Source organism: Pungitius pungitius, chromosome 3 (genome assembly GCF_949316345.1).
Source record: "Pungitius pungitius chromosome 3, fPunPun2.1, whole genome shotgun sequence".
Lineage (NCBI taxonomy): Eukaryota > Metazoa > Chordata > Actinopteri > Perciformes > Gasterosteidae > Pungitius > Pungitius pungitius.
The window spans coordinates 17,285,814-17,306,681 of NC_084902.1; the positions used below are offsets into that span (position 1 = coordinate 17,285,814).

At 40.5% G+C, this 20,868-nt stretch overlaps 2 protein-coding genes across 2 annotated transcripts; one reads left to right on the forward strand and one right to left on the reverse strand.

The window, feature by feature from the left end:
- The first annotated feature begins 718 nt into the window (after nt 1-718).
- Nucleotides 719-20,361, forward strand: capn5a (calpain 5a). The gene is made up of 13 exons (XM_037471646.2): nt 719-944; nt 3,869-4,028; nt 7,489-7,620; nt 13,331-13,539; nt 13,835-14,027; nt 14,110-14,303; nt 14,452-14,529; nt 14,791-14,986; nt 15,089-15,211; nt 15,964-16,160; nt 16,785-16,906; nt 17,265-17,401; nt 18,053-20,361. Exons 2-13 carry the CDS (start codon nt 3,873-3,875, stop codon nt 18,227-18,229), a joined length of 1,914 nt encoding a protein of 637 aa, XP_037327543.2. The 5' UTR covers nt 719-944; nt 3,869-3,872; the 3' UTR covers nt 18,230-20,361.
- On the reverse strand, nt 9,635-11,906 carry ompa (olfactory marker protein a). Its single transcript, XM_037471870.2, has 2 exons — nt 11,730-11,906; nt 9,635-10,804 (listed from the first exon to the last, which is right to left on the reverse strand). Exons 1-2 carry the CDS (start codon nt 11,796-11,798, stop codon nt 10,373-10,375), a joined length of 501 nt encoding a protein of 166 aa, XP_037327767.1. The 5' UTR covers nt 11,799-11,906; the 3' UTR covers nt 9,635-10,372.
- Nucleotides 20,362-20,868: the final 507 nt, after the last annotated feature.

Consider the following 20,868-nt stretch of genomic DNA (forward strand, 5'->3'; position numbering starts at 1 on the left):
AATCACACCTCTGGCTGGAAGTTTTTACATTTTTATTAAACAAATGTATTCAGAAATAAGCAAGCAAACAACATAGTAGGGTATTAGAACGAGGATGTTATCTATACCCCTGAAATATTATACAGGCCCGCCACTTATTAGCCTTAGTATCAAAAGTTATGTTGTTTTGTTTTTTGTAGTTCACAAAATCAACCACCAGAGTTCAGTAGTTACATAAAAGTTGGGACAGCGAACTTTCCGGCTTCCCTTAAAAATTGAATCCTCTCTTGTAGGTCTTTATATCTCTGTGTTTGTTTAAAAACTACATCTACTCTCTACATGTTAAGTTTGTCTCTCTAGACTGTAAGCTTCTTTTGAACAGCTATTATTTGGTTCTTAAGTACTTAGCAGATGTTTATAAGGGAATTAAACTCAGTTAAACCACTATTTTTATCTCATAATTTCGACTTTCTAACCCTTTTTTTGTGGCGGAAATGGGCTTCCATACATTTTCTATTCCACTAACCACAAGAGTCCGACAAGCCATATTAGTGGAAATACTCAGTTATGTACAATTCCTGAATTCAAACTATTAATTAAGTAAAAGTACGTCATAAAAATGTACTCTAGTACAAAAAGTGAACGTACGCACGAACCACTCGAAAATCATATGTTTGCTATTATTATTATTAGCTTTTAATCGTTCCGATTTGTCCTCGCTGCACCTGAAGGCATCACAGAGTCCGTCTCCAGCCTTCAGAGTGAGTGCGGGACGGAGCTCCTCCTGCGTGAGTGCTCGTGCTTCAACTTTTGCGGATGTAAGCCAACTGAAAGCGTATCTCATCAGCGACCTGACGACAGAGCGAGAGGGGGAGAGAGGGAGGAAATAAAGAACAGCACCGAAGTCCTCCTGGGAGAAGAGCGAGAGACCCTGGGGAGCGGACATTTAACCAAACATTTACCAGGTGAAGTGTGATTAACTATTGACTCTCAGTGGCACGGCTTCCCTTCACAAGCATCTCTCTCAACTGACTTCGAACGAGCTGTATTCTACTTCACTTATAAGAGAGTTTCTAATTTAACCGCCGTCGTTGAGTTGAATTTTAAAAACATTCACTTTGGAAAGATTTTTTAAATGTTTGGCGGCGTTGGATACAAATCCTAAACAGAAGAGAAGAATTACAGTGAACTTGTATAAATTCTTTACGGTTTCGTTCCGCCTTCCACACAGAAGATAACAATTTGTAAAAAAAGAAAAAAATGACCCTTTTCAAAATTTGCGTAAACTACTGTACTTCCGATAACAACCTTCAAAATGAAATGCATATTTCCCGCGATATAACGTTATAATGTGAAACTTGCGATTTTTTACTTTTGTAAACATACTAAGATGTAGGGATCCTCTGTTAACGTTACAAGTCCATTCCTGGCATCGAAATATAGTAAAGTTAAGTACCAAAAGCAACAGTACCCATTTTGCAGAATGCTATATTTTTTTCCCGTGACATTGTAGTTTTACTTTGAAGGATTTAACCCCCAATTTTCCGGTGGGGGCTTACTATGAGTAGCTTTACACAGCTGGAAAAAACATTATGCTACCTAATGCGTTTTAAAGTCAATCCTAACAAAGTGATGCAACACATCATTTAGTCTACAGTGTCTTCATCAGAGATGGTCACACATCAAATGAGGTGTTTTTGAAACTGCTTTGTTGTTCAGTTGTTACACAATATCTGTGTTTACGTGCCCATTGGTGCTCACAAGAAACCACACCCAGATTTACACAATAGTTAAACCTCCGTCTGGGGATCATTACCGGGGATCCTTAAAGGTCCTGTGTATTCACCATTTAACATGTTAAAATAATCAAACGTTATCCGTGTGGGCCAATTTTTCATTCATTAGTGTTGGGAAGTGCCTTTTTATTTGAAAGTACTTTTATATGAACAAAAGTGCAATACCATTTGGTTTGCAGACACTTAAGTTAGTTAAGTTGTTATTTGTCAAGGTTAGAGTTATGGTGCATTTTAACAGTATCCTCTTTACACAATAGCAGTTAAATATTTATTGTAAATCACAACTTAAACAGTTATGTAATCAAATATGAAACATGCTATTTTCCAATGCCAATAAACCTTTTATGTAGTTTGTTATAGATAAATAATGTACAATAAAACAGGCAAGGTAACCTTCACATTCATTTATGTTACCAACATAAAAAAAAAAAAACTCCACTGTTTGCTACCTTTGTCCATCTTTGTGGCACCCCAACTGCAGCAGTCTTGGTTTAGAAGCATGATGATCCCCCTCTTAAGACAAAACTGATCCAAATCCCCCTTCCTGTGACCCATTGTTTTTCTGTATGTGTATCTCAGATCTAGTGAGCAAAGGACATAAAAAAATAATAATAAAAAAAAAAACTGCGTTGATGCATGATAAAATAATCATCACCATTTATGAATGCAATAATAACATGTTTGCTTGCCCAGCTCGTGTAGTATATATATATATATATAAACATCTAATAATCAATCTATTGAAAATCACAACCCCCTTAAGCCCAAGGTCACATTCTCAAATCAGAGTAATCAACCAGTCAAGCCAATGTACCGAATATGGACCTTCATTAGCCGGCAGATAGATTAGATATCCCCATACATGCCTGATAAGTTACAACAATACTGCTAAACAGAAATGCCAAAGGTATGTTTGAAGTCATTTAGAAACAGTCATATAGTTGTTAACCCAGAGACCATTTTTATAATGTAAAATGTAAAAGTTTAATAATGTAAAAGACCAAGCAGATAGGAATATCGGTCACAAAAAACAGAATACAAGAAAGTGAAAATGTTTCTACTTAAATGATTTAAAGGGAATGTGTGCATATTTTAGTGGCATCGATCGCTGTTGTTGAAGATTGCAACCAACTCAATACCTCCTCGACTTGCTTCCAACCCCACCCCCCCTTTAAAGCTGCAGTAAACGTGCCCAGCTGAGTGTGAAACAGAGGTAACAACCTTGTCATATCAGTTAAAAAGCCAAACAAGAGTAAAGTTGGGGGTTTTAAAGCTTTTGTTTGGACTAACCAATCGTGGCAGCGATGGAGTGCAACTCCGGGGTTCTGAGACGTAGAATTACCGTCAAAGGTTTCCGTTGACTTAAGAGAGCATAGATCGATTTCCCCTGTGGGGAAAGGCTGTCTGCATACACCTAAACTGATATCTTTTCTTAGGTGCCCCTTTCTTTTGAATCCAAGTTCCCACTTCATAACTTTCAAGTCCTCCGATCACAGTGTGTTCACATTACACAACTCATTGTCTCAGTTAATGGGGAATATTGAAGTGACAACTGACACTCTTCACGATCTTTCATCTGGAAACCCAAGGGGGAATCCTCAAAGAACATTTCGTCACAAAAAACAACTGCAAACGCAAGAAGAGAGGCGACCTGTTGGCCAGACCGCCGTTTAAAACTAATCGTTTAAATCATGTGATCTAATGCACTTTCTCAAACGCATTGTGAAGATCAGCTCAGTTTCTTCTAGTTTTCTCAGCTCTAATATCTAAACGTTCATCATGAGTTCGCTCTTCTGGTGATCCATGACTGTGCGACCTTGGTCATCCTGTCACATGACCGGTGGGGTTGTGACAAGGTGTGTCAGATTACCAGACGAATGTGATTGGGTCAGTTATTTGGAGGTGTTTTTCCAAAATAACCAACATTGTTTAGTCCCTGCCTTTCCTTTGTTTCTAGTTTACTCGTATGGCATTGAATTTTTTTATTTGAACATCCAGTCGTGGACTGTTTTGTTGGTTATTTATTATTAAAGGTGTTTTCTGAACTAGGGGAGGGAGCCCTGATTAACTCTTCAGTGTGTGTGTCTGTGCAGGGGGATGGCGGTTCCATATGAGGGCCAGTCTTTCTCTGCCCTAAGAAGGCAGTGCCGGCAGAATGGAAGTCTGTTTGAAGACCCCCTGTTCCCCACATCCGACCAGTCTCTGTTCTATCAGAACAACAGCATCGGCAGAATCACCTGGAAAAGGCCCAAGGTGAGAACAAAATAAATGGTTTGTTAAATGGCATGTGGTTTACGCAGGTGGATCAGAGGCATCATGTGTACAACACGCAGTAGTTATGGAGCACTGGCATTGGGGTAATTCCAAGAAAAAAACAGTCTTTCTTTTGAAATGTAAGTTGTACAAGTAAAAAGTGACATATTTATGAGAACATATTCCTCCCTTACAACATCTATACATTTTTAGTAAATAATATTTACAAACACTGTGAAAAAGAACTGGAGGCAGTCATCGTGACGTCGCCCACTGCTTTTTGGACTGCCGTTCTAAAGGTTTTGCATTTCGACCTTCGCCATCTTGGATTTTTGCAACTAGAAGTAACAAAGTTCTCTGCAACTAAATACAGTCAAAGTTCTAAGACAAAAACACCGACAACTCCCAGACCGAACAATACTGCATTACATACCCCCATTTTACTGAATGTGATCATAATTTACAAAATCAACATCATGCTTTTTTGAAAACTTGAAACTAGAGAGCAGATTTATGATTTTATAATTTCAGTCATTTTATTTTATTTTTTTCTATATTTTAATAATATTTATATATTTTTTTTTATTTACAATTTTAATTGAGTTATTTTTAATGTAATGAAAACTATAATCCGCCTCACTCAGCTCCATCATTTTCTTCCTTTTTAAAAAAACCTACAATGTTCTTGACTGTGAGCCGATCCGCTGATTCTCAGTGGAGATGGTGAGAGATTACGGGAGTGATGACGTCCACATGAGACGAATACAATGAAGAGCATTTAGTTATTTACACCATGTGAAAATGGGACACTTTAAATGGAGATGTTGCTTAATGGTTTTCAAGCTTCTATCTGCTGCTTTTTAAACCAACTGTTTGTAGTACAGACACACACCGTATGAGCATAAACAAATAAATTCTCCTCCAGTAAGAAAATAAGAAACTAAAGCCTGACCTGCTACTTTTATAATATATATTTTGACTGTCAACCATTGATGAGTCGAGCTGGTAAATAATTAAACCGGAAACTTAATAAAGCACACCCATGAATCAATATTATGGATTTGTCCAGGGAGGGGAGGGAGGGAGAATATCTGTTTCATTTTACCCTAAAGATAACTCTCTTAGGCTTAGACTTTTCTGTTTGCTACTGCCTTTAATGAAAAGCAAGGTAAGGCAATTTTATTTTATTTGTATAGAACATTTAAACAACAATGTAATTCAAAATGCGTCACATAAAAGCATTAAAAACATCCAAACATGAAGCAAGGAGATTTACAAACGGTTAAGAATGTTCATTTGAAACAAGGAAAAACCTTATTAAAAGGATAAAAAATACATAATATAAATATACAATAATAAAATTTGCAGTGTAGCTTAAGAGTTTCTTTAAGAATTCCAAAAGGCATTTAATGGTAAATTTAAAGGAAGTAGCAAAAAGAGCAAATCTTTAATCTGCATTCAAAGGAGCTGAGGGACTGCAGACCTGCAGCTTTCTGGGACATTGTTCCAGATATGTGATCTGCTCTCTGTGTGTCATCTGCATAACTATGATGTCACACAATATTGTTAACTACATGATCTTTATGGAAGTTTATGGAAGCATGTAGATGTTTAACAGAAGGGGCCCTGGGATTGAACCTTAGGGGACACCACAAGTCTCTTATGTGTAATTATCTACATACACAAAGTATTCTGTCTTTTAAGCAGGATTCCAACCAAGTGCTGTGCCAGGAAGTCCCACCCAGTTGATTAGTCAATCCAGTAGTATGTCACGGTGGACAGTGTCAAATGCTGCGCTGAGATCCAGTAATAAGGCTGAAATTCTTCCATTATCTGTTTAAGTGGATCTCGTTGAAAACCTTAACAAGCAGTTTCAGTAAAAAGGCAGGTTCGATTCGCCTAACATTTTTTGATTAGCCTCCTGTAGAAGTGGTTTAATAAAGTTTGTAGGGCTCGTGGGAAGACACCTGAGAGACTAATCAATATAAAAGAAGCGGAAGCGGCCGTGCATGCTTGAGGACTTTTGTGGTGGACTCCGGCAGCAGGCCGGACCGTGAGTTTGACACATATGCCTAAGAGGAAGGATGTGTTTACAATTTGTAAGATCAGTGGTCATGCAGTTTGATATATTTTTGAAAAATGTGTTAGAAGAATATCTAGGCATGTATATTGTTTTACTTTTTCTTAATGTTACAATCAATGTTCTTGTTTTTAAATTTTAGTAGCACCCCTGTTAGGTGAGCTTAGCATAACAGGAAGCTTTGGAAAACCGCTAGCCTGGCTCTGTCTACAGATAAACCAATTCCGCGGCTCTAAAGCCAACTAATTAACACGTAAAAGCTTTCCTGCTAAGATGTAACATGTTCTGTCTGCACACGGTTAGCGGTGTCTGTGTTTTATCATGGCTCCTCCATGTGTCCTCGTAGCCTGACTCCCACACGCTTTGTGGTTTGTGTTGCTTTGAACGTTCAGAAGCTATTTCTATTTAACCACAGGGTGTTTTTTACCCTCTGTTTACTTTCATGGTTGGATGAGTGCTCATGCTAATGCACTGCTTCACGTTCCTCCCAGCGTGTCATCACACACATCAATCAAGTGTTAGTTATTTTCCGTGCAGTAGTTGTAGGTTGACCAAAAGACTCAGTACATGTGCACATTGGTACAAATCTGTAATTAGAACCGCTGCACTCTGGGCTAAGCCCTGGCCAAGATGGTTGTGATTGTGTAAATTATGCACATATATGTATATTTTATTAAAACAATGTATTGTTACAGAGGTGCGACATACAGTGGAGGACTATGTGGAGGAATTCCTTCATGTGTCAAACTGAAGGGGGGTGATGGGCCAATGGACAACTTAAAGCACTGCTAGGTTAAACTAGCTGCTAGGCTACCTCCATCTCAACATCTTAACGTTACCCTGCGCAGCACACTGCCTGCAGAGGCCAACCACTGTGTCCCTTAAAGACCGGGGTTTAAAAAACGTCCATGTTAAATGTGGGGACATTGTTGGCACTTCAAACACAGCCGTCTAATAATGGAGAGTTGAGAGCAAAGTGCATGAGGACAGCAGGAGGAGTCGCTAGTTCAACATGTTCTACCCGGTGGAATTCAAATGTGCTTAAAGTAACATTAACAATTAAACAACAGTGTCTAAAATACATGCTTTTGAAATGATTACTAATTTCTTGTAAGATTTAGACTTTAGAAGTAAAACAAACATTTAAAACAACATTGTAAAATCATCATCGCCATTAATCACGAATCATTTCAAAATGTGTGTTTAATGATGTTTTTTTTATTAATACCCCAAATATAATTACAAAGTCAATATATTTGCAAGTTAGTAGTTTGCTGTTATTTCAAAAGCCCCTTGGGGGAGTCTCAATGCATTTAAAGGATTTTAATTTTAAAGACAAATATAGGGGTGATTCTGATTTAATCATGTCTGTCCTTGTAGGAGTTATGCAGCAACCCTCATCTCTTTGTAGACGGCATAAGTGCCCATGACCTGCACCAGGGCCAGCTGGGAAACTGCTGGTTCGTAGCCGCCTGCTCCAGTCTGGCCTCCAGAGAGACACTATGGCAGAAGGTGAGTCAAAGAAGCAGCGACAGTATCCGTGTTTTATTTGCAACTTATTTTCTCATTGATAAATCTTTAGGCACGTTTGCCCAATGGGCGGTATCCGTATTACTGAAAGGGATTCAAACAGTACTGAATTGCAAACACACAAAAGGTCACACAATATTATAAAAAAAACTCTCTACAAATATACAGCTTTCGTGTTGATCTGGTAATGTTTTATGGCAGAACAGTCAGTTATAGACTTACACACACGGTTCAGTCCTTGTGACTGTGTGTGTGTGTGTGTGTGTGTGTGTGTGTGTGTGTGTGTGTGTGTGTTGATGGGTGTGGGAATGTGTGCATGCTTGTTTTGGATTTCTGTGGCTGGGTGTGTGTTCACTTAAGATTTGTTTGTACTGTCGCATTTCTTTTTGTTGATTTCAGATTACCGCCCTTTTACTCACACACAGAGTAGGGTTGTTTGACATATGTATGCCCGTGAGTGCATCCTGCTACTACATGGCTGACTCAAGGATTTAATCGTTGCTATGGAAACCATTGTCAAAATTGGTAAAATATTGACCAATAGCTGCCCTGCTGGCTTCATAGTCTAAATACACCCCACTCTGGGGTCATTTTAGGAAGGTAAAATATACATTCTTGAATAAAATAATAGTATTTTACATAAACAATAAGAAATAAATATAACATTTAAAAAAACATTAATATCAATAAATGAACATGGTTGGATGAATTAATTAGTATGTTTTGCTGTGTGATATGCATGTTGATCATGACAATATAAGGTGGCTAGTTTGGCTCTTGAGCCTGTGGAAAATCACTCAGACCTGTGCATGTAATGCACTTTAAGGACTAGTCATCCTCCAGGGTTTAATCTGAGATTAAATAAAGGCCCCACAGCACGCTTCTAATTTGACGCACCTTTAGATGGGATCTATCTATGAGCATGGCCTTTTCAGACAATTTGATAACCGACATGGTGAGATTGTATTATTGGGGTGTGTGTGTCTGTGTTTCCACCACTCCTGGTTACCTCTCTCCTCCTGCATGGTCTCTGAGGTCCTCTGCAGCGCTTCTTTTCCACCTGCTGAAGGGAAACTTAACGGCTGGTTGAGGCGTCGCTCCCTCAGCGGAGCCGGTTGTCTTGGCACCTGCATCCAAACACTGTGAGCCTCGGGTGCGATTAAGGATCACTGCAAATTATGACGACTTTTCCACCGCAAACACACCCGGAAGTAAACACATTCATTCATTGACGTCAAAAAGGACTGCAGGCTGCTCACTGGCCAACTTGCTCGCAATTGGGCGGCGATTTAGCTTGTTAGCGTTGTGAGCTGTTGTGGCTGCTGGTGTTGCCATCAGACGAAATAACTGTGGCTCAACAAACTGCAATAAATTGGTTTCTGATCTAACTTACGTAATTTTTCAAATCCTCAAAACGGCACAGAGCTCCGTTCCTCCCCATCAGTCGGTATGACGGTATGTGAAAAAGATATACCGTTTATATACCGGTTGAACTAGTATATTGCTCAGCCCTACTGTCAACCTTTGCTAGGGGCTGGGCTTCTAAAGGCAGCAAGAGTAAGTTGTGTCATCTCTGTTGAAGCTTGTCCTGACAGCCGCACCACAAAAACGCACCCTGTTTGATCGATCGATCAAATGTTTTAAATACTGTAGTAATTTCATCTCATCTGGTCAGTCTATTCTCATTATTTGTTTTCACTGATTTCTACTGTAAATCCCAAACAGAAGAAAAATATGAAGGAGAACCTCGACAGAGCAGTTAAAACTGAATGGTTCTGCTCTTTCATCTTCACTTATTTTCCCCTTTTCAAAAATGATCTTCTCATGCTTGTGATAACTTCCAGAGTAACTTTGTTTGCTAAAAAGCAAAAGATAAGAGATTGGTAATCCATATATGTACATTTTATCTCAAGGATACCTGAAAAATACATTCTTTCCACTGGAATCAAGCCTCTTATCATCACTTTGTTTATTAACCACTCCTTGTTTCCTAGTCTCCTCCCCTCCTCCTGTACCGCCCTGCCTCCTTCCTCTTTCCAGCAACAACATGAACAACCGGCACCAATGAGAGGCACAGACAGCTTTCAGTCGATCTTTAATGGATTTCACTCCATTGATCTGTGTTGTATGAATGTTGTATTCCTTTCGCTACTGCTTTGTTCTGTGTCTACGGTGGCTGCCTCCGAAAAACAAGATTTAGAAAACAGAACAGAAATGGCAAACAACTAGACAATAATTACAATATCGAGCTGAGCCAAATTAATCACAAAACCCTTTCCGCCTGTTTGGGTGAGGACGTCCCCTCCAAAAATGTCTTCTTCTCTAACATTATATTATATTAGTCTCCTCTTGTGTCTAGCTAATGTTCACGCAACAATGAGGCTTTTTTAAGGCTAGTTTGGGAGAAAAAATGATTTCCATGAAGAAGTACTGGTATTGGCCCTACTTTAGGCTATTGGGATGCTGTTAAACATTTGCTCTTTGTGCAGTTTAGAAAGGAAAGCAACCGTTTTAAATAAATTGTGCTCAATGAAGGTAAAACTATTATTGTTTTACTATTAAACTTTCACTTTAAGAAATGGGCAAAGGTTTTTTAGAGAAAATGGGAAGCTTATGTCTTTCTTTGATTTCCAGATCCAAAGTTTTTATTTCAGCTCCAATTGTTCTTTTCTAAAGGGGAAAGATTAAACACAAATATTGCGCTAAAAATATTCTACTCAATAACGGTTAAGGGTCATTTGTCGAGTGTGAACTCCACCGAGCAGCTGAGGTTGGCGGCCTCCGCGCTATCCTTGAAAGCGAGCAGGAAGTACATGACCTTCCTGACCTTGGCCAGCTCTGCGATCCTCTCCCCAAACTCCTGCATGTCTGCCTCAAGCCATTTGAGCGGAGAATCCTCCGGGTCCTCGGCGTTCCGCCAAAATGTGCCGATGGGCTCCAGGAGCTGACGGGTCATCAGGTGGGTGAGGTCGGGTGTCCAGTGCTGAGAGATGCCGGTGATGGTGACGCGGCCATGGGCGGCGAGGGAGAAGTACCAGCGGGAGAAGCTCAGCTCCTGGCTGGGAAAGTCCAGCCGGTAAATGGCCTCGTGGGAGAGGAGCAGGCGCTCGCCCTCCTGGCGCTTCTGCCCCAAGCGCTGCAGGGAGGACACACGGAGACGCATCATCTGCAGAGGAAGTGGAAGCCCACGCAGGGAGAGACCGATAAAATAGGTTGGAGAGGAAGAGAGAGGTGTCAGATGGCATCTGGTTCACATCGGGGACGCAAACAAGATTAACTCAACCCCAAAGTTCAGTGTTTGATTGTGAAAATCATTTACTAAAACAAGGAGGTAATTTGCTTTTTAATGCAGTTATCGCGGCACAAATATCTGCTGTGCTTCACTCATATTAAGAGCAGTGTTGAATCCATAAAAACACAAAAGCTTCAAAATAGTACTAAATCAGAATCGTAAACAATCAAATGTCAGTGCTACTGGTGAGCATTAGATCAACAGTACATAAGAACGTAAAATGTGATGGAATATCAGAAAAATCCTCACATTCAAGTGAGCCAAAAAGTTTTTGTTTCTGGCTTTTGGACTTGAAAATGACTTAAAGCATCAATTGTCAAAAAGAGAATTTCTGCTGCGTTTCCTTTTGAATAGTTGACTGGTTGTTGTTGCTATAAAACTACTTTTCTAAACTGAACATTAACATTGGAGCCACAGTGATCTCCACAGTGGCAGCAAGCACTCTGTTGGAATAGTTATCGAGGCACAGTGCTGCTCTGCTGATGAGCTATTGATCGCTGACATTCAAAGCACCAGGCGACACATAGAAAACAGGGCACATTCCAGAACAGATATTGTGAAGACAATAAAGCAGGGAGAACAAATTTTAAATACAAAAAGAGCATCTACCAAAAAGTGAACGTTGAAAAATATCTTACGTTTTACCATCTAGTTTAGCAGTCAGAACTGCCTTGTTTACATTCTCTGGTGATTTGCACTAAACCCCATCACATTAGTTGAAATAATACATATATTACATAAATATATTTTTCTTTCAATTCAAAACATTGCACTACCACATGCGGGAAGAGAAGCAAACCTCTGTCAGTGCGTGATCTTCTTTAAACACAAGCACCAGCGTGTTGGAGGGGGTTCGGGCGCCGTCCATGTTTGACCTGGAGGTTCTAATCCTGGAGTTAAAGGAGCGGGCGAGTCTGGCTTTGTCTGTACGGATGCTGTGATCACAAGCTCTGGGAAGAGTTTCGCATTTCACTCTTGCTCTCTTTTCCTCGTAGGCTCTTCGCAAGCCTTCTCCCCCCTCCCCTTCTCAACTATTTCCATCACGGTGGCAGTTTGCTCACTTTTGTTCCCCTCCCACCTCCCCCATCCGCCCTGCTGCCAACAGGGTACATGCATTGATTGGCCACATGACAGAGGGTAAAGGAGAGCATTGCTTTGCTGGAGGGATCAATGCCAGAACGGCATCTCTCAGAATAATTCATCCATAATATACTATACTAATACTAATTACAATGTTCAGCGCTGTTATTTATGTTGAAAAGAATATCCAAAAGTATAATCTATTTCTGTATGTGTTTATAATACGCTATTTAATTTGAGCACATTACTATCACGGAGTAATTCTTTTTGAGAAGTATTTGTCTAATGAGTTCAATTATTGTATGTGGATCAGGTTGGAAATGCCTGAATATAAAATGAAAAATACTCTTAGCTTGTTTTTTTTTTAAAGGCGTCACAGGTGGGTGATGTGTGAGGGTGCTAGGCAACAGGAGGCACTGGTGACGTACGTGAGGTAACTCTGGGAGTTTCCTGAGGACTTCTGGGAGCTCGACTAGTTGCAGCTCAATGGAGCACTTATTTATTTATATCACTCGGTTCACTTAGAATTGTTACAGTGTGTTCTCACTGGGGATCCTGGCTCAGGATATGGGTGGATAGCATTCCCTTGTCAAAAATGGTGTACATCCGCGAGTTAATTAAGGGGAAATGAGTGGATACGCTGATGCTTTTCAACTTTATAGGAAATAACAAGTGGCCAGAATATGCATAGATTGTATCATCAGAGGCGTTTATTACATTAGGGGAATTTAGAGTAATGTTCTTAAAGATGGTCATTAAAATGAATTTAGTCTAACGCTGAATGAGGGACTCAAACGGAGATTGAGTTTATGGCCCTTGGATTCACATTACGAGATATATATATTATTGTTGAAGTTGAACTGCGTTTGACATGATTTGTTTTTGTGAATGTTCTTTTTACAAAATACTGATGAACACAATTTACTCTCAATCATAGTAGGCAATCCTCTTTTCAGTATGAACGTTCTTTGTTACAATGAAGAGGACATGAACATTTGTCATTATTTCCATTTTCCATCCATTTTTTGGCATGATGACCACTAACTAAATGTCATAAGACACTTGAATGTGTGAGTTTTCTGCCTCAAATTTAGGTCTAATACTTGAAACATAATTGAAATAGTGGAATTTCATGGGAGCTCGTAGCTTTGTTTTCTGGGAAACTCGGCAATCACAACCTGGTATTTAACGTCTGTTATCGTACATAGTGAGCAAATACCTCATTAACACACTTTCCTTCTCTACTAAAGTCCATCATACATTTTGTAATAAATCCTGAGCTTTGAGCATATGATGATTCTTTCTGTTTTTCTTTCCTAGGTGATCCCTGACTGGAAGGACCAAGAGTGGAATGAGGAGAAACCAGAGTCCTACGCCGGGATCTTCCACTTCCGGTTCTGGCGTTTTGGTCAGTGGGTGGACGTGGTGATTGACGACCGGCTGCCCACGGCCAACGGAGAGCTGGTGTACTGCCACTCCAACGACAGCAACGAGTTCTGGAGCGCGCTAGTAGAAAAGGCCTACGCCAAGTAAGACCTCCACTGTGTGCCTTTGGTTGATTGCTTTTAGTGGAGCAGCGAGCAAATGTGAATACAATATTATATATAAAATATGTGAATACAATATTAAATATAATAAATAATATGGGAAGTATAGACAGTTGTAAAAAATAAATAAATAAATAAATAAATCCAGTGGTTGACATATGATATCATTTTATTAAACCGCTGAGATTGACTGCATTTCTGGCCGCTCAAAGCCCAGAACAGATTTGATAATAGAATAGAAGTCTGTGTGTATAAGTGCTAATAATGTCTTTCCTAGGATGTGCGGATGCTACGAGGGGCTTGACGGGGGCAACACGGCCGACGCACTTGTGGATTTCACTGGCGGCGTGTCGGAGCCGATGGAACTGATGGAGAGCGACTTGAAAGAGAATGAAGAGAAACGCAGCGAGCTGTTCGAGAGAGTCCTGAAGGTCCACGACAGAGGGGGCCTAATCAGCTGCTCCATCCGGGTGAGGGAAGGGGCGAATGATTGAAGGGCAAGATTTAGGAACAGTCTTACAGACTCACAAGACCGGCGCCGTGTCCCTCCAGGCTACCACTGCGGCCGACATGGAGGCCAGGCTGTCCTGCGGCCTGGTGAAGGGCCACGCCTACGCGGTGACTGATGTCCGCAGGGTGAGGCTGGGCCATGGCCTCCTCGCCTACTTCCGGTCGGACAAACTCACCATGATCCGCATGAGAAACCCCTGGGGAGAAAAAGAGTGGACCGGGGCCTGGAGCGACAGGTGAGGGGCAGAGAATCACGGGTTCGCTGAAAAAAATGTAGTATCTGTCCAGAGCACATACAATTTGAACACGTGTGTAGTCCCAGGGAACTGTTCTGCCCAGTTTGGAAAAACATTGATGTCATTGTAATTTTATGCCTGTTTGCAGCTCTGAAGAGTGGAAGAAGGTCAGTACCAGTGAGAGGGAGAAAATTGGTGTCACAGTGCAAGACGATGGAGAGTTCTGGTGAGTTTTAATTCAACGCTGCCCCCTGTTGGCAGACACCAGCAGCCTGGAGTTTTTGGACTTTGGGACTGGATTAAAATCGTATAAAAAATGACCTCCTACAGTCTATATTCCCAACCACTATTACGTGACCTCTGTGGAAAACGTCACAGGGTCAATGAAAGATAGTCCGGAGTTTACACTTATATCTTCAGTAAATGGCGCTCACTGTAAATACCAGAATACCCGTTGACGCCTCCCCTTTTCCCTTCACTCCTGTAGGATGACGTTCGATGACTTCATCGCTAACTTCACGGACCTCATCTTGTGTCGCCTCATCAACACGTCCTACCTGAGCTTCCACAAGACCTGGGAGGAGGCTGTGAAGCGGGGCTCCTGGCGGCGCCACGACGACCCACTTCTCAACCGGGCTGGGGGCTGCACCAACCACAAGCAGTCCTTTCTCCAGAACCCGCAGGTGTGGCTTTCTGCCTCCGAGACATGAGTTCTCAGATCTGCCGTCACTTTGCAACAGAACTGTAAACGGAAGGCGTGTAGTTATTGTTCTTCTGTGTTGCAGTACATGTTTGACGTGAAGAAGCCGGAGGACGAGGTTCTGATCTGTCTGCAGCAGAAAGACCGCCGAGCAACGCTGAGGGATGGACGGGGAGAAAACCTGGCTATTGGTTTTGACATACACAGGGTCAGTTTGCTGTGTGTCTGTGTTCAGGACATTTACAGATGTCATCTCAAAGTCCATGGGGTCAGATCAGTCTCAATATTTGCAAATGCACACAGACTCACAAATGCAAATAGGTCCTGGTTGAAAAAAAACATATCTGTAGTTAATCAGTGGTCACCGTCATTTTCAACAATCACTTGAGTGACGTGAAGTGACTTCTCCCACAATCGCGTTGAGTTTGCGATAGTCACGATACATCCTTGTACCTTTTATTGCGATTGTTCCGGGAAAGACCTCGCACTTTTAACAAACGGCATACAACCATGTCTGCCTTTTTACAACATCCCATCACTGCACTGAATATAGTACATTATAGTGTAGGGTAATTGTATTGTTTAACGACACACTGCTACTCAATATTAAGTAATATTATTAAGGTTTACTCAATGACTGTTCTCAGTTTTTGGCTCTTCATTCACGGTGACAGAAAAAAATGTGCCTTTTGTAAATCAATAGAATAATGGGTGTGTAATCAATATGAAAATTGTCCTTTTGGGTTAGTCTGTTGCAACACTATAGAATCCTGTATGGTTGTCAAACATGTGGTTTAAGCTGAGGTCCCTGCCCTGATCATGATAACTCTTTATGTAATACTTTAGGATACAGGGGTCACTTCAGGTCGCTCAATGGACACGCCCCTGTTGGTTTCACTACAATAGTTAAATAATATCCTCATCTTCATTTTTAAAGTGTGTGCTCCCTCTTGAGTTCAGGTGGAGTTTAACAGGATCTACCGAATGCACGTCACCCAGCAGAAGGTTGGCGGGAGCGTCTACATCAACTCACGGTCTGTGTTCAAACGCATCGAGCTGAAAGAGGGGCGGTACGTCATCATACCCACGACCTTTGACCCCGGTCTGGAGGGAGACTTCCTGCTCCGCGTCTTCACCGACGTGCTGTCTGACTGCCAGTGAGTAGGGCAGAAGTGTGTGAAGAAAGAAAACAAATACATGAAATTATATTTAGATAGTTGGTTATGTTTGTATTGCAGTTGCTGATAATTTAATGTGGACTTCATTAACTTAACAGATCTAAGATCATTAGAACTGCATTCTTGTCTAAGCAGCAAAAGGTTGTGGTCTCCAGTATTTTGGGATTCTGTGACGTGTTGGTGATTGGACTGAATTCTTATTAACTGTGCTGCCATAGTTCACTATGGTTGTCTTTTGACTGAACATGAGAGCAGGTCTCAGGGACTCAGGACTCTGGACTGCCTTGTATTGTTAGCATGGTGTGTGAATATGTCCCCTGGTCCCCAGCAGGCTTAAATTAAACCTCAACAACAATCCTATCCGGCTGCATTACAGGGAATTGCAGACACAGTAATTGTTGTTTGAACTAAACCACAGGAGCAGTTTACACTACATGTCATTTAGCTGACGCTTTTATCCAAAGCGACTTACAGTTTACACCTAAGCTAACAGCTGATGTTAGCTGGAAGCAAAGATAATGACCACATAAAATGGGGTCCTAAAAAAAGAACACAATAATTAATACATGTCTTTTTCTCTGTCTCTCTCTCTCTGTCTTGTAGGGAGTTGACTCTACACGAGCCTCCACAGACCTGCTGGTCTGGATTGTGTGGATATCCCTCTCTGGTCACTCAGGTCCACATACTGAGTGCGAATGGACTTGCAGGACAAGACTCTGATGGAGGTAAGTTCTAGTTTTTTCATAAATCTAGATATTCACTACATCAACAGATTACAAAATCAATATTAAAGTCATACAACCTTTTTGTCATTTGAATTTATTTTAGTACAGTATTATTAAGTACAGTACTTGACACTACTCCACTGGTGCTACCCAGCTGTGCCACAATCATTCTCCATCTTTCTTCTATATGCTTTTCATGATCTCTGCTAACTGCAATGTTCCCTGCTAAGTCACGGTGGAGAAGTATTTTGCTTTCGGTACCACAAAAGCTATATAGAATTTTGTCATCTTATATGGCACAATAATTAATTAATCAAGTTTATGAAAACTGATTGAAATGTTTTGTGTTTGTCTTCAGTGTCGGACCCCTACGTGATAATCCGCTGTGAAGGAGAGAAGGTTCGCTCACCGGTCCATAAAAACACTTGTAGCCCCAACTTTGACACCAAGGGGCTCTTCTACAGGAAGAAAGCCAACCAGCCAATCAGAATTGAGGTTTGTGTGTTTGATTGCATGTAAGAGGCTGACAAAGCATTATAATTTTTTCGCTAAAGGAATAGTTAAGATGTTTTAATGTGGGTCAATATACAACTTATCTATAGTTGACAGCAGTACAGTTTTTTGCTCCAATCCTGGGTCTCCTGTTGTACTGTAGTACACTGTGTACTGTAAATACACTGGCTACAAAGAATGACTTCATAATAACTCTCTTTGAAAGATCCCAACTAAACTTTAAAGTAAAATATACGTCTGTGTAGAAATACGCCGACTTTTTCCCTGGATTCAAATTTTGAATAATTAAGTAAAACACAAGAAAACATCAAAATATGCCAAAAGTATCACGTTGACCACTCACGCAGAATGGCTTATTTCAGAACAATACATATTTTATCGTTGCATCGAAGTTATGGACGGATTAATCGGCAAAGTAACTAAAGGTGTGGGACAAATACGGAGCTTTCAAAGGTCAAAATAATACGATGTATACAATAAAAAGTGGCATAAATACAAACACTCAAGTAAAGTACAAGTGCCTCATAATTGTAGAATAAGTAGAATTCTAGTGTAATTTCTCTGCCACTGAATTCCAATGAGTATTTTGTCGTCACACTCAGTCTGGACTCCCTCTCTCCCTCTGCCTCTCAGATCTACAACCACAATGCGTTGATGGACTCCTTCCTGGGTCAGGTGACGCTGCCGACCGAGCAGGGAGAATTCCAGCAGACGCTCCACCTGAGGGACAAGGGCGATCGGCGTGACAACGACCTGCCGGGGACGCTCACTGTGGCCATAGTGACCAGCCCGGTGCTCACCAGCATCTGAAACAGGTTGCTGGTTTACCTCCCCGAGAGGGTTAAATATTTGGCACGAACAGAAGGTTTACATTTTGTTTACTTTATAGAACGTTAACACATCCAGCAGTCGTGTGTAGATCCAACCTGATTCTTTCATTTTGCTTTACCCGGGGGCTTGTAAACGTCTGTTTACACGATGATTTACAGTACCTGTGTTTGGTGAATCTGATCATCCTGACATTTTTTTTTTAGCTATATTAAATATACGTTTACTTTTTCAAAACATAGTTTTTTTGCCCTTATTCCATGAAAGACCAAAAGGCAGCTGGATTCTCATCTTAATTCTCCTTTGCTTCTTTTCATGCCAAAGCTTGTGAAAGTATTCCATATCCAATTTAGGAAATGCTCCTCACTGCAGATAACTGTGACCGAGCAGCTTGAACCTAAGGAATAGCATCTGTGTAAAAGAGCACACCTTCATGAGAATTATACATAAGCATGATTGACACCCTAATAATACCACATAAGCCTTTGTTTCCTGCCTCGCATGTGAGACCTTTATTCAGTAGGTACATGGTGTTTTTCAAAAAAATCCTAAGATATACAATCCATTGGTTTGAATAACTCCACACTAATTGCACAAGGCTCCTTTGACAAGTCTGGACCACAAGTAGATTGTGTTCATACACAAGAGAAAATGTAAAATACAAAAGTGAATAACGTGTGCAACAATGAAAGTCTGAATGAGCAGTTTGGATGTCTTTGTCCCATTAAATATATACACGCAATCAATGCATCAAATACTAAATAACAAAATTGGTTATCTGTGTTCTGTCTGTAATGAGCCTATATCAAATCTAAAATGATGGACAGGCTACCTGCCTGCCTACCAGCACACACGTTACCTCTGCACTTATCACCCTTCCCCAGAGTCTTTTAAGCTGCTACATTTGTTGTTTGCGTACATTGTGCTCATTATTTGGGGCGTGGCTTTGGAGGAGGACCTGAAGGTTGGATTTTGATGTTGCTGACTTTCACAAAATATTGAGGCTTTTAACTTCTCATGATCACAATGCCTGCCTTTTAAAGAAGTGTGTTATTCCCCCTCTAAAACAGAAACATTTTGATTTATCTATCTTTTGGGCATGCCTCTCCACCCCATTGGTCTGTTTGTTTGTTTTCAACTCAGAGCTGGCCATAAATAGTAAAGAGCATGCGTGTTGCAAACTGCCTTAAAAACACAGATTGAGACAAATATTCAGAATGTGCTGTATACATGTCCAAAGAATGCTCCTAAAACCCAATTAATATCTACATCTCATATGTCTTAATGGGAAAATAATCCATCCAGGATACCCAACTGGAATATGTTGTTTACATGACCCATGTCAAATTTACACTTTTGTTCAGGATAATAGTGGATTATTAGAGTGCACGTGAACATACTCAGTGTTTACAGTTCTTTGTGTAATGTCTATCAACCACTACTTCGCGTCATGTGTCTTCAACTCTGATGTCTATTTGACCTTTTATTTTAATTTACTCTTTTCATACGGGCTCCTGTAAACCACTCTGAATTGCCTTGTGAGGTTCTACACATATAAATGTGCCATTGTGATAATATCTGGCATTCGCCTTCTGTGATGTCTGCCATATGATTGTTCAGATGCTAAGTTTCTCCTTTAATGCGGAATCTCTTGGTATATTTTTCTTTCTTGGAATATGGAAAGTATTTCACTCTGGGTCAAAGCAATATTTTAGCCTGTTTACAAGTTGCTGTTTACATTGTCAGAATATTCTAATTAAAGATCTTTGCCCTGTCATTCAAACGTTTACAATCTGATTTCATATTGATCTTTTTCTTTTTAGGGAGTGAAATGGAATAATTTAATCCCCAAATACTTTCTTAAAGTTTTTCTATTCATTGCAGTGCCCGCAGTGTACTGTACTGCTTACAACAATATTATTGCACTTCATTGTTGAATTTCATTCCAGTGACCCTCCATCATTGTTGACCCTCAAATGAACTTATTAAATCAGTGCCTTTCTTTCTCTTTGCAATCTACTCATCAGTTGTATTGAAGAGGTTTTTTCTATAGTACATTTATGAATGATAAAATACTTTCACTGTACGGCTGCCATGACTTCCATGTCTGTGGTTCGTCTCAGAGCTCTTTTGTGTGTCTCTTTATATCTTGCCGCTGACTGCTGGAACTCTTCATCATCCTGCACAGCGACCGATACTCTCCCCTAACTGACCTTCTCCCAATCTTCAGAACTGCAAACAGGCCAAAGAAAAGGCTTTGTATTCTTCATTTGATCATAAAATGTTGATAGTAAAATGTAAACACCATAGTACAAAGTAACTGTATTCCCAAACTCAATGGAATGAATGGTGAGTGTGTTCAGGCCGAGAGGATTCCTTGAGAAATCAAATCAAAGGGATGTCTAAAGATTATCACAGTTTTTGATCCTGGGTTATGAACTATTTTATGACCAATAATACATCACTTGTATCTTATGGTATAGGACTTTGTCAGTGTGAGGGAGCTCCACCTACACTGAAGTGACCTTGTAGTTCCTGATTTTCCCCACTAGATGACACCGTTTCTCTTCTCATTTAGTGCTGAAGATGAACATTATTACACGCAGAACTCTGGGGAGACG